General features: G+C 34.0%; 1 protein-coding gene across 1 annotated transcript; it reads left to right on the top strand.

The window, feature by feature from the left end:
• The first annotated feature begins 5,522 nt into the window (after positions 1-5,522).
• LOC123528212 (uncharacterized) lies at positions 5,523-13,022 on the top strand. The gene is made up of 3 exons (XM_045307942.2): positions 5,523-5,736; positions 6,423-6,510; positions 9,200-13,022. Exons 2-3 carry the CDS (start codon positions 6,450-6,452, stop codon positions 10,393-10,395), a joined length of 1,257 nt encoding a protein of 418 aa, XP_045163877.2. The 5' UTR covers positions 5,523-5,736; positions 6,423-6,449; the 3' UTR covers positions 10,396-13,022.
• The last annotated feature ends 702 nt before the right edge of the window (positions 13,023-13,724 follow it).

The following is a 13,724-nucleotide window of genomic DNA, read 5'->3' as shown; positions in this document are numbered from 1 at the left end:
TCTGCAAACATTTGCAGTTATTCCCTTTTGGTAAATGTGCAAACGATCGGCAGACGATCTCTCAGATGGAATTAAAACGCGCACCTGTCAGCATGCGTGCGTAAGCTTTTTTTATAGTCGCTAACAACAACTCATATAGGCGTCTCCTGAAGACTCCTTATTGTGCTCCCCCATCTCCTTGCGAGGGACACATATCCCTATGTAAGTAATTTAAGATGAAGAAGCTGGCACCAGAACTCATGACCCCTAGTTCCATAGTCGCACATAGATACTAGTGGATTCTCATAGGATGAAAACCATTCTCAAACGATCTCTAAGTAGACCGGTAAACAAACGGCAGACGATCTTATAAGTAAATACCAGTATCAACAAGATGTTTGTTGTAATTTTTACTGCCTACTTAATTCATGATTAAATTCAGTTGATAAGGATTTATTTCCAACATATGCACTGTTTTACTTTATTCTCCAAATAAATGGAAGGTAAATTAGTGAAAATAGGTTATTGTCACAAGATATTTATAATAATTAAAATATATTACCGTTGTTATTTGTTTAATATATAACTTATTTATATTATCTATCAAGGCATGATAGTATTATCTAATTTGATATAATACTAAAGTAGGTTTATTCTAGTAATAAAAACAGGTTATCAATTAGTGTCTCTTTTTGTACAATTTAATCGACCGACATAATTGTAGAGATAATTAGACATTTGATATTTATTACCAAAGAATTACATTTCTTGTTCAAAACTTTCACTAGATATTTGCATACCCGTTTCGTTGAATGCAGCACATCGACTTTTACTTTTCACTGATAATTTAAATCAGGCATCTGAAATAACTCCAGATAGTTCTTCACTGCAACCAACGTTTACGCAAACGTGGCAGGCCTTCGCTAATAGATAAACTTTTATGTATGGTCGTCATCAAAATAGGTAAATACAAGGGTTTAATTTTTGGGAAATAGGCAAACATTTCTGGTTGATATTTATCGAAATAGGTCAATATGTCTGGTTGGCTAGCACCGAAATAAGTAATTAAATATCGCTGGCCTTCGCAGAAATACGGAAACATTTCTGGTTGGCCTTCACACCATAATATAGGTAAACAATTGGCCTTTACCAGGTAAACATTTAATATTGGTCTTCAGCGAAATAGGAAAATCCATTTTTGCTGGCTTTCACCGAAATAGGAAAATATTTATGAACAGAACAGAACAGACTTTTATTAAGACTTATATAAGTACATCGTCTAATCACATCTTTAAACATTTTAACATGTCACGTATACATACATGGTAATAGAGTAACATATTAATTAAACATTTAGTCATATGATAGAGGAAATATGAACATGAACAGACTTATGATAGTAATATGTAACTAGAAGTATATGATATGGTAACAGAGGATGAACATATTAAGCAGGATTATTTAAAATAGCATTACGAATACATAATGCTTCCTTGCTTTATCAATTCAAATTTATTACCAGAGTTTATAAGTTGATGGTATCTGAGCACAGACGGGTGAATATAATAATAACGTTTAATATATTTTTGTCTAATAAAGGTATAACATGGGCAAATACAAACAAAATGATACTCGTCTTCAATATCAAGTTGGTTACAAAATACACATTAACGTTCATTGCGTGGAGTATTGTTTCTTGCATATCTGCCCGTTTGGATCCTTAAAGGATGGGCATACATACGCAACTTACAAAAATATAAACGATTTTTCTTTGGTAACATGTTCAAATATTTTTCATACTAAAATTCATTTTTAAACATTTTATACATATCAAGAACAGTGCTATTACTTAAGGATGCATACCAATCCTGTTTAAATGTATCTATGACACTACCTTTAAATACTTGCACAAATACATTAATGTTTACATTTTGTACATCGTTAAAAGTATCCGCAAAACCATAATCAGTTAAAAGTTTTCTAACTTTAGTAACCCAATTACAATATCCTTTATTACTGTCTTCTAGTGCTTGCATATATGCAGTTTTTAACAAGATATTATTTGTTCTAGATAATTTTAACAGAACAGAACATAACAGAACATTTTATTTAGGATTTAAACTTTACAGTTTCTCATCCATAAACATAATCACTAATACATATACAAGGTCAAAATATATAGTTACATATAATAGAGGATGATATGTAAACAAACTGCATCCATATTTATATACAAATATTCTCAGTTACTACATTTGTATGTTTCTTAAAACATTTTCACGAACTACTAAGGCTTTGTCAACATATGAACACAAATTGTATAACCAGTACTGTATAATTCGTACATATCTATTAACACATAATGGATATCTACCGAGTTCCCCATATACAAAAGCTGAACAACTGTTAATCTTATCGTTGGACTTCATCGAAAAAGGTAAAACTTAATGGTTGGTCTTCGCCGAAATAGGTAAACATTTATGGTTGGCCTTCAGTTGGTTAACATTTGCAGTTGGTCTTCACCAAATATAAGTATACATTTATGGCTGGCCTTTACCTAAATATGTAAACATTTAAGCTCGGTGTTCACCTGATAAACATTTCTGGTCGGTCTTTACCAAAATTAGTAAACTTTTATGGTTGGCATTTATCTAAATAGGTAAAAGTGTATGGTTGGCATTTACTGAAACAAGTAAACAATTACAGTTAGCCTTTAATGAAATAAGTTTCTGGATGGTTTTCATCAAAATATTTATAAAATATGGCTGGTAATCGTTGTAGTAGGTAAAGATGTCCAGCCTACGCGGAAAAAGGGACATGTAAAATAAACACTCAGTGTGGTTTTCAAAAGTTGTAAAATGTCTAAATTAATTTTCAAAGAAAACATTACTTTAGGACAAAACCACACACAGAAGAATAGAAAATATGAAATATGATACAATACATTGAAGTACGATCAAACAAATCGCTTAAACCTGCTAAAATGCAGTAACCAAACCGCGAATAGATCGGGTCATGACCGATATCTTTCCTCCATACAAACACAATAGTTTTGTACTTTTGCATCAATCGGTGATGTCCAGTACCATATTTAGAAGAAAAGTAAAGAAAACAAGAGCTGTCGGAGGACAGCAACGCTCGACTATTCAACAGCCTTGTCAATTGAATGAATACAAAAGTCGAAAAAGGGGCATAATTTTGTAAAATGCAAAGTAGAGGTATTGAACCTCTGTACTGCATGTCATATCATGACAGTGAACAAGTGTGTGAAGTTTCAATCCTTTCCAATTTGTGGATACTGAGATACCAGCTTACATACAAAAACTTAACCAAAAACTGCTAAGTCAAAGGGGCATAATTTTGTAAAAATGCAAAGTAGAGTTATGGGACCTTCACAGTGCATGTTAGATCATGACAGTGAACAAGTGTGTGAAGTTTCAATCCAATCCAATTAGTGGATACTGAGATATCAGATTACATACAAAAATTTAACCAAAACCTGCTAAGTCGAAAAAGGGGCATAATTTTGAAAAAAAAAGAGTAGAGTTACGGGACTTGCTTAATGAATGTCAGATCATGACAGTGAACAAGTATGTGAAGTTTCAATCCATTCCCATTAGTAAGTACTGAGATACCAGCTTACATACAAAACCTTAACCAAAAATTTCTAAGTCGAAAAAGGGGCATAATTTTGTAAAAAAAGCAAAATAGAGTTATGCAACCTGTGCAATGTAGGTCAGTTCATCACAGTGAATAAGTGTGTGAAGTTTCAATCCATTCCCACAAGTGGTTACTGAGTTACCAGCTTACATACAAAACCTTAACCAAAAATTTCTAAGTCGAGAAAGGGGCATAATTTTGTAAAAAAAGCAAAAAAGAGTTATGGAACCTGTGCAATGTAAGTCAGTTTGTCACAGTGAATAAGTGTGTGAAGTTTCAATCCATTCCCACAAGTGGTTACTGAGATACCAGCTTACATACAAAACCTTAACCAAAAATTTCTAAGTCGAAAAAGGGGCATAATTTTGTAAAAAACGCAAAAAAGAGTTATGAAACCTGTGCAATGTAAGTCAGTTTGTCACAGTGAATAAATGTGTGAAGTTTCAATCCATTCCCACAAGTGATTACTGAGATACCAGCTTACATACAAAACCTTAACCAAAATCGGGACGCGGACGCGGAAACCGACGCATGGGCGAGTCCAATAGCTCTACTATTCTATGAATAGTCGAGCTAAAAAGCACTCTCATCTTATCCACCGATGTCCATATTGTGCGTTTTAAATTATTGAAGTTTCTATTCTTCAAAAAAGGATTACGCCTGCTCTAATTCCCTTGTCCATTGTCCGTGTTTTCAAGGGTTATTTGCTTTACATGCTTAATCAAGGGAATCATGAAGAAATTCGGAGGCCATGCTTTTATTTTTACAAGTTATTTACATTACGTTAAATGGTCTTCACACGTACGAAACTGACAAGGGAATGATCAAACGCGATTGATTATTGATAAAAGAGTACCAGGTTGATAACAACAAATATCCTTCCCATAAACAAACATAAGAATTCTTCCGACGCAATTTTGGCCAATATCTTTGACATAACTTGATGATTTATTGATAGATCACTAAAATTTTTAAGGGAAAAGTAGCTTGCAATCTTAGCTAAAAGAAGAACCGCAACAAACGCAAGCACACGCACGCACGCACGCACGCGCACGCGCACGCACGCGCACGCACACGCACACGCACACGCACACGCACACACACACTTCAATTATGACATGTTCAAACTGAAACTTGTTTTATACTGTTTTTTTTGTTTGTTTTTCTTTTCTTTTCTTTTTTAATATGTTCAAAATAATTCTGGAGCATTGATGACGAGACGTTACAACAGGTAAGCAGTGATATAAATATGAAAAATATGATATTATTTTTACATTTTCAGTGTTCATGGAGGCTCAAAGACTCCACGTTATTTGTAATTTATTATCATGTAAAAAATGTATCATGGCCATACCTACGTAAATTACGTGTATCTGCGCCACCATCTGTCGATTATTGCTCATGAACTCCGAAAAACAAAAATATTTACCACAAAAAAAAAGAGAAAAAAATGTGTCTAAATAAGGCATACTGTATGAAAATTCTTGCATTATCAAAATCTTATAAAATTTCAAACAGGTTATAGGATTAAATATACAAACAAACTATCATTGTAGTTTTCAGATAGAAACAACAACAAATTTTAAGCATTAATTAGACAAATGTAGATAAAGTAAAATAACATGTCGGGCCTCTCAGACAGTTTACATGGCCGTGACATTTTTAGATACTCTCTTTACTTTTTCGCAGATTTCATTATATCCGTATGCAGGGTAGCATTAGCCCAAACTTTTCTATTATTTGTTGAGTAACACTTGTTAACAACTAAGCCGATCCGATCGGAAGACTTTTTGACAATAGGCGGTTCACATCTCATTCAGCTCTCACATTTCATTCACCTCGAACATTTCTATCGAAGACAAGATCATAATGGTCTGATTAGCGAGTTTTTATCGGTCGATGATTGGTGATAAAATAAAAATATGTAAAACTGAAAAAAGGATTATGCGGAATGCGTGATTTGTGATGAGAATGTTGCATGTTTCGGCACAAAGTCAGACGAGATGGCATAAACATTGAGCGAGTTCTTGTTTCAGTGACAAAACATACTATTTAAAAAGGGAAACGGCGTGGGATTTATATGCATTTTTTTCTGTGGTTAGTATTGTTTTAACGAATTGTAATTTTCTGTTATTTTTATCCGTAAACTATTAAACTTAACTGAAATGGACACTTTTAATGGCAAATTGGAATCGTTGATGTCGTGATGCAAACACGTCGTATATCATGGTTACTAGCACATGAGTTTAAGCACATTCGTCGTCCTTCAGTTGATGCATAATATATAATTAGTTTTATTCATTTTTTCCAAGCTTTGACCAAGAGATTTAAGTTTTATCATAATACTTTATTTAAATCTATTGTTATATTTAATTCTTGACAAGATAATTTTCGTGTCCCAGTACTCCGTCTTAGGTTTAGACGTTCTGTTTTAGTTAGATGATGTTTGACTGATAAGCTTGTGTTGAACTGAGTTTGGGTCGCTTTTGAACTCAAGATAGCATGGATCTAGCTGAATGGTATGTTTTATTTTTCTTGCTGGGTGGGTATTTGTTGTGGATTCGGGACCAAGCTTTAGAGCACGAAATAATGAATTAAAAAAGAAATCTGCTTTCATAAGACATATTTATTTGGAAAATGGAAATGTCACTTTGTTTGGAAAAAAGTTGAGGACTGGTTCTTTCCGCCATTATCTGACCAGCCCGAAAGCGCAGCTTGATTACCTGTTTATTACGATTACATATATAAACAAGATTTTTCTTATTTTATTTTATTATTTACAGATTTAATAAAGATCAGCTGCAAATAAGATGTTTTGCTGCGGAGGATCTAAATGCCTCGATAACGAGGAAATTAAAAGTCAGGACAAAGGTAACTCTTTTAAGCTCGGCTTTTCGAAGAAAATGTAGAGCTATTGCACTCGCCCCAGCGTCGGCGTCGCCGTTGATTAAAATTTTTGATAAGTAAAATATCTCTGTTACTAAAAGAGCTGTTGGCTTGAAACTTAAAGTAGTTAATTTACTATCAAAGTTACACCAGAAGAAACAGTCCCTACCACTCTGATTAGAATTATGACAGAATTATGTCCCTTTTTGACTTAGATTTTTTTGGTTAAAGCTTTTGATAAAGTCAAATATCTCTGATACTGTCAAAGCTTTTAACTTGAAACTTGAAATAGTTATTTACTATCAAAGTCAGGAGAAACAATCAAGAGAAAACCATTCCCATAACTTAGATTTGCATTTTGACAGAGGTGTGCCCCTTTTTAACTTAGATTTGTTTTGTTTAAGTTTTATATAACGTCCAATATATCTGTTACTAGCTGATAATTTGAAACTTAAAAAAAAGTTATTTACGGTCAAAGGCTACACCTTAAGAAACAATTCTCATAACTCTGATTAGAATTTTGACAGATTTATGCCCCTTTTACTAGCAAAGCTCTATTTTATAGTCATACACTGAGAAAAGTCGGGCGTGCTGTCTTATGGACAGCTCTTGTTTTATCTCCAGTCTTCTCTAAAGTAATTTGACATATAGTTATGGAATCTGCGTGTGCCACCGTTTATTTCACATTTTGTTTCTAGGAATAAGCAATTTGAATTGCAAAAATTATGCTTATTGATTTATTCTTTTTCTCAAAGTGAAGGTTAAATAATACATGATATAAAAAGTGATTGCTGTATTCGGATCTGCACCGTTTAGACATTTTATTGTCATTATGGTTTTGTTTAGTAGTAAAAAAAAGATCAATCTTTTTTTTTTACTACTAAACAAAGCCATGATATATCAAAGTTATCTGGCGAATAAGACCTCCGCAAACATTGAAATTAATTAAATTTGTTATCTTAAACTCTATATATTTGCGTTATCACCAAGATCTTACTTAAGTACATAAAGCCAGACAGTTTCTCCCAGAATAAAAAAACCCTTATTTCTACGTAATAATTTCAAGGCAAAGGCACCAAATCTGAACTGACATAGATCTTAAATTGGTAGTTTTTTTTTTTTTTTTGGTTTGTTACGTTTTAACATAGAAGACAAAGAACCAGTCTGGAAATTAGTTTTGAAATTAAAGTATTGCCATAATTGTCTGGAGCTTTTCCATTGGATCTCAATTTTCATCATCAAAGTTTATGCTTGAACTTGCAAAAAAAAAAAAAAAAAAAAAAAAAAAAAAAAATCGTAATATAGAATAGCAAACGCTAGTACATTTTTCTTTGTATTTATCATGATAAGTCAAACACAGTTCTTTGTGATCAGCTCTTCCGCATGTCTCCTGGTTCAGGCACTGCTACAGGCTAACCTTTACGAGAAACAAAATGTTGTTTAAGGTCGTATACTATTGATATTTGAAATAAACTATTTACATAACTAAAGAAAATTATAATTTTCATATAACTCTGTGGTAGGAAAATGGGACATCGTTAAAATTTTAGAGGTGAAATATTATGCTCTGTTTTATTCTATATAATGTGTACGTAGTATACAAAACTAGGATAAGCCGCATTGAAATTTAAATGTAAATATTTAAACGGTATTTGGCTCGAAATTCGAATTATTTACACTAGATGTAATCTTTTTATTCATTTTCTGATTATGTTTATATTTTGAATACCAGTGTTTTACTATCGTAAGTTGTGTTATGACAAATAATCCGGACACAATACCCCCATCTGATGTAATCACAAGGTCGCCACGGCAGAGGAATTAAATATTTTCATAGTGACACTGCGACATGTCTACAGCCATTTCCTCCATAAACTCTTTTTTCCCCATAACCGATTTATACCTGAAATATAAGATAAGTTTGAATATAATTTGTTGACAATAAAAGAACTTTTACTCCGTCAGTAAATTAAAGGGAGACGACCCTTACATTTGATGACGTCACAAATATAATCGAATTTTAATCGATGCCAGATTTGACCCAAGAAGTTCAGCAAGATACAGGGTCCGTCACGGGTTACAACGCTGTTCTATTATGTTTGACTTTAGGAAATATGCAAGACAGAGTTTTGGCTCTTGACCTACTTATTTACCTGATTTACAGTTTCAAGGCTATAGCTGTTATATAGCATTCAAGACAAGTGTGCTGACAAAACAAAAATAAATAAATAAATAAATAAATAAATAAATAAATAAATTAATAAATAAAGTAAATAAAGTAAAAGAAAGGGCCAATCAACAGAAAACTGTATTTTTGTTCTTCGTCTACTAGGTACCTAGTAAGTAATGATACAGAACTACAGATACTTTCAAAGTTACAGCTAAGCTCACATATCTTTCGTGAAAAGTAGACTGACCAATTCAGACAAAAATCAAGTGGAAACACTACCCAGATATTTTCTTTAATAATGAGACGAGTCCAAACTGCTTTGATATTTGATGTTTTATATTCATTTCATTTCTTATGACACATATAATTGAAAGTTTAGAAGTGTATACATTGCAAACACACTTTTGATGAATATATTCAAATGATAATTACTAATATTAGATACACGTACTTAATTAAGAAATCCTTCAAAGTTTAGAGTAATAGTTTTAATTTTATTTTCAGAATTAAAGAGCCATAAACAACAGAATCAGCAAATTTATATTCAACGAAATGGTCTGCAGACTGGAAAGGGCAATGGAAAACTGAACCCAAACTTAATCCATAACGTGTACGAAGGAAACGCTAAAGTGATAAAGCCGGATGTTAGACATGTGACAAATGTTCGCAAGGATATTTATATAAAACTAGACAGTCAACTTAGAAATATTGGAAGTTCTAAAACAATGGGATACCAAGGCGGAAATTACCAACTTGTTCAAGTGCCGAAATCGCACTCAGCAGCCGTTAGACACACAATAAAACGTGCTCCGATATCTAACCTAAACCCAGCTGCTATTGTGCGTATTGATACACGTTCTGCAGAGCCGGTAAAAGACAGCATGAAGCTGAGTACAGAATTTAAAATATCTAGTGAAAACAACAGAACAAGCACGCCGTTCGGAATGATACAGGATGACATTAAAGTGACAGACGATGACGCGATAGCTATATTTGGCAACAAGGAAACCAACTCCCTCACAGACGAACAAAACAATGCGTTAGAACAATTAGAAAACACGATAAATAACTATCAAATTGACGACGACCAGACGCCAATGATAATTGCCGACGTTCTTCCTGACGGGGTTTTTGAGGGTTTTACATCAGGAACAATGTCACCACCAGAATCATCTGAAGATGAACCATGTTCTAGGTCGTCAAGTTTATCCACTAACTCTAGAACCGGTATCATTTCACAGAGGCATCTCAGTGTGGGCAATAAAAAGAATAGGAATTCAGTGTCATTCAAACTTCCGGTAGATCACGTGGACAAACCTTACGCACCAATGCAAACAAGTGCTAAGGTAAAACAGACGTCTGTGTATGTGCCGCCGTCTGCTACAGAAGAAAAGAAACAACCAGCAACAATATGTATAGCCGGAAGTGCATGTAATATGAACATATGGCACAGCGGAAATACAGTTTATGTAGAAAATAAACACAAGCGGCGCATGTCCGGTCCATTTAAAGGGTCTTTTAGATCAGTGTTTTACGGGAAATATAGTAACGCGGACTTGTCTGGCTACAAGGAGTCAAGCACTTATCTTACACCTAAAATAATGGAGAAAGTTACATCTTTTGAAAGCCTAGCAGACGACGCAGAAGCGCCAAAATCTCATGGCAACGCCACAGTTGTAAGACGAAATACAATTCGATAGTGAGTTGTAAACATTCAAGTTTTGAAATGCTTTTGTGTTCAAATCCTAGACTAAAGTATTTCCAAGGCACTTAAAAATTATGCATTTTGGACGATAGTTTTCATAAATCATGTTCTTCTTACTCCCATAATATTAAGAGTACGATCATAAGCTTCACGTTGAAGACGAGTGAGGAACGCGAGTGTTAAAATAGGGGTTTATGTCAAATGGCAATTTTCGCATGACTTTTTCAAAGCAATTTCTGTGCAGTTTGTTAAGATCGTAACTCAACAGGGTAATAGCTCCAGTTATTTCATGACCTCTTCCATTACACGCCGAAACAATAAGTTATTGAAATTTATTTCTGGTGTGAAATAAATCATTCGTTACTGATCTTTTTTATTTACCATTTATCAAATGGCTTTACCTTCAGACCTCGGACAAGTTTTTACTATAGCCAGTACTAAATGATCAGTCTATATTCAACACTGTAATTAGCTGAGCTAAAGTCAAAACTTAAAGAAAAGAAACACGAAGAATTGTCCCTGATGTCATGTGATAAAACACTTGCTGAATGGCATGCTGGTCAAAATAAAAAAAAAAACTATTGCCGACAAACCATTGAAAAAGTGCAAAATATTCAATGTCGAAACACAGGCGCAAGTAGGCTGACTAAATAGGCATTTTAATTGCCATTCGAAAGCGCTTCTTATTTCGAAAACGCAGTTGTAAATTCCACTTAATTGTTGTTTTACTCAATACCAACGCTTTAGAAACAAATAGCCGAAATTCTTGCCAAATATAAAATGCAAAAATATGACTTCATGTTACCACAAGAAGTGAGATCAGTCAAAAATTTCACAGAAAATGTGGTATATGATAATGTGAAGAATATGAAAATAATCTTCGCAAGAGTGAATAATATGATAATTTTTTTCACAGAATGTGAAAAATGTGATTTGTGAAAGATATTGTTACACATTGATAAATAACGTTATGTGCTGGTTAAGCTTTCTTTTGTATTTTGTCTTTTTTTTTTGTATCGAATAATAATTTAGTCGCACCATAAGAAAACCAAATAGTGCATTTGCGAACAGCATGGATCCAGACCAACTTGCGCATCCGCGCAGTCTGGTCAGGATCCATACTGTTTGCTTTCAAACCCTATTGCAATTAGAGAAACCGTTAGCGAAACTGTGGATCCTGGTCTGGATCCATGCTGGTTGCAAATGCACTATGTTGGTTTTCCCATGGTGCGGCTCAATATGTCGGCAGCAACACTTGAACTACCCGCATGTATTTATTTCTACAACACATTGTCAAGGTTTTAGCAGAAATGTTAAAGTATGATATTCGAATCACACGACGTATAAATTTATATGAGGATTTGCCACACAGGTGCTGTAAAGTGAAATACAGTTAGATATGACACATATGTATATGTATATTTTGTAATACGTATTCAAACATATTATTAATGAGCGTAAGTGATTTTTATGATGAACATGTACAATGAATAACTGTGATACTTTCAAACTTACATTTGTAAATACTTTGTAAATATTGTAAACTGCTTTCAAGTGTGATGCTGTTTTAGTGTATTGTATCATTGTGTGCCATGTGTTCAACAGTTGTATCTGAACTTTCAATATTTCGAATTATTTCACGACACAATATTATAAAAATCGCCGGTCCATAAATTGTGCTAGACCAGTCAGTACACCACAGCAAAGAAGTATAAATTACAAATCGGCAACTTGAAAGGATCTCGCCAACATCCCGCGGCTGCAAACGAGATTTCGTTACCGGAAGTTCTCTTCGTGCCATTTTGTATGCGAAAGATATGACACTTTCAGTTATTATTATCACCGTATGACCATGCTTTTTTTAAAGTAAGAAACGTGTATTTTGTGCTTAAGACTATTTCATATTAAACAAATGTTGTTTTAGAAGCTAACATGTATTTTACATGTAGTCTTAAAGGTATAAATTACAACTCCATGCTCGCTTCACTAAGATAACGCCGAATCACGCAGGGACGCGAGATCGCGCGAGATTACAGCCATTTACCATTCTGTGTATTTTATACTTCTTTGGTTTAATGTAGAACAGTGAGAAAAAGTTACTTTAAAATTTATTTCACATGTAGTGTTATAAAACATGTATTAAATGGCCGATCAGCCAGTAGTCAAAACTATTTACCCGATGTCCGAATCTTTATTATTCTGGTTTTTGTTTCGTAATACAATTATACACAATGATTCTGAGAAAATTGTCCGCTGCTATATATATACTTAACCAACAGGCTATATAGTGACTCCTCCAGATGTGCGTCTGGCCATGCCACCAAAGTACATGCATAAGGTTGTTAAAAAAAATATTGTACTGATATGACCTCATATGATATGAATTACACTATTAATAACTTAACCCATGTCAATAAAATCTTGCTATTCTAACCAAACTGTTTCCTACCTAACTATAGCTGTCACACGGAGCGCACGATACACGCAAACGAAATCTAAGATAATGAACGATTCGCTCCCCGCACGATAGGTTTAGTCCGATACACGATACATGCATCTTTGTCTTGTTTGGCTTTAGTGCCGTTTTTCAACAGTATTTCAGTTATATAACGGCGGGCAGTTAATCTAGGATTCTTAGTTCTCCGCAAATAACTTCTCTAGATCATTCAGAGGTTCATAGATGGAGAATGACGCAATGTCTATTATCAAATAGACACGGAGAACACAGCCTTGCCCGAGGATCGAACTCATGACCCCGCGATCCGTAAATATGCGCTCTATCTATTGAGCTAAGTTGGCTGGCTTGTACCTAAAGTTGTAACATAGTCAACTATATTTATTAAAATTTTTATGAATGTTTCCATCAAAACCTTTATTTTTGCTTCCACTAAATGTGACGAATTTCAGTTCATTTTTTAGCTCGACTATTCATAGAATAGTGAGCTATTGCACTCGCCCATGCGTCGGCGTCGGCGTCGGCGTCCGCGTCCGCGTCCCGATTTTGGTTAAGGTTTTGTATGTAAGCTGGTATCTCAGTAACCACTTGTGGGAATGGATTGAAACTTCACACACTTATTCACTGTGACAAACTGACTTACATTGCACAGGTTCCATAACTCTATTTTGCTTTTTTACAAAATTATGCCCCTTTTTCGACTTAGAAATTTTTGGTTAAGGTTTTGTATGTAAGCTGGTAACTCAGTAACCACTTGTGGGAATGGATTGAAACTTCACACACTTATTCACTGTGATAAACTGATCTACACTGCACAGGTTCCATAACTCTATTTTGCTTTTTTACAAAATTATGCCCCTTTTTCGACT

Source organism: Mercenaria mercenaria, chromosome 14, assembly GCF_021730395.1.
Source record: "Mercenaria mercenaria strain notata chromosome 14, MADL_Memer_1, whole genome shotgun sequence".
NCBI classification, from domain to species: Eukaryota; Metazoa; Mollusca; class Bivalvia; order Venerida; family Veneridae; genus Mercenaria; species Mercenaria mercenaria.
Note: the sequence above shows the minus strand (reverse complement) of the source record. Positions and strands in the feature narration are given on the sequence as shown.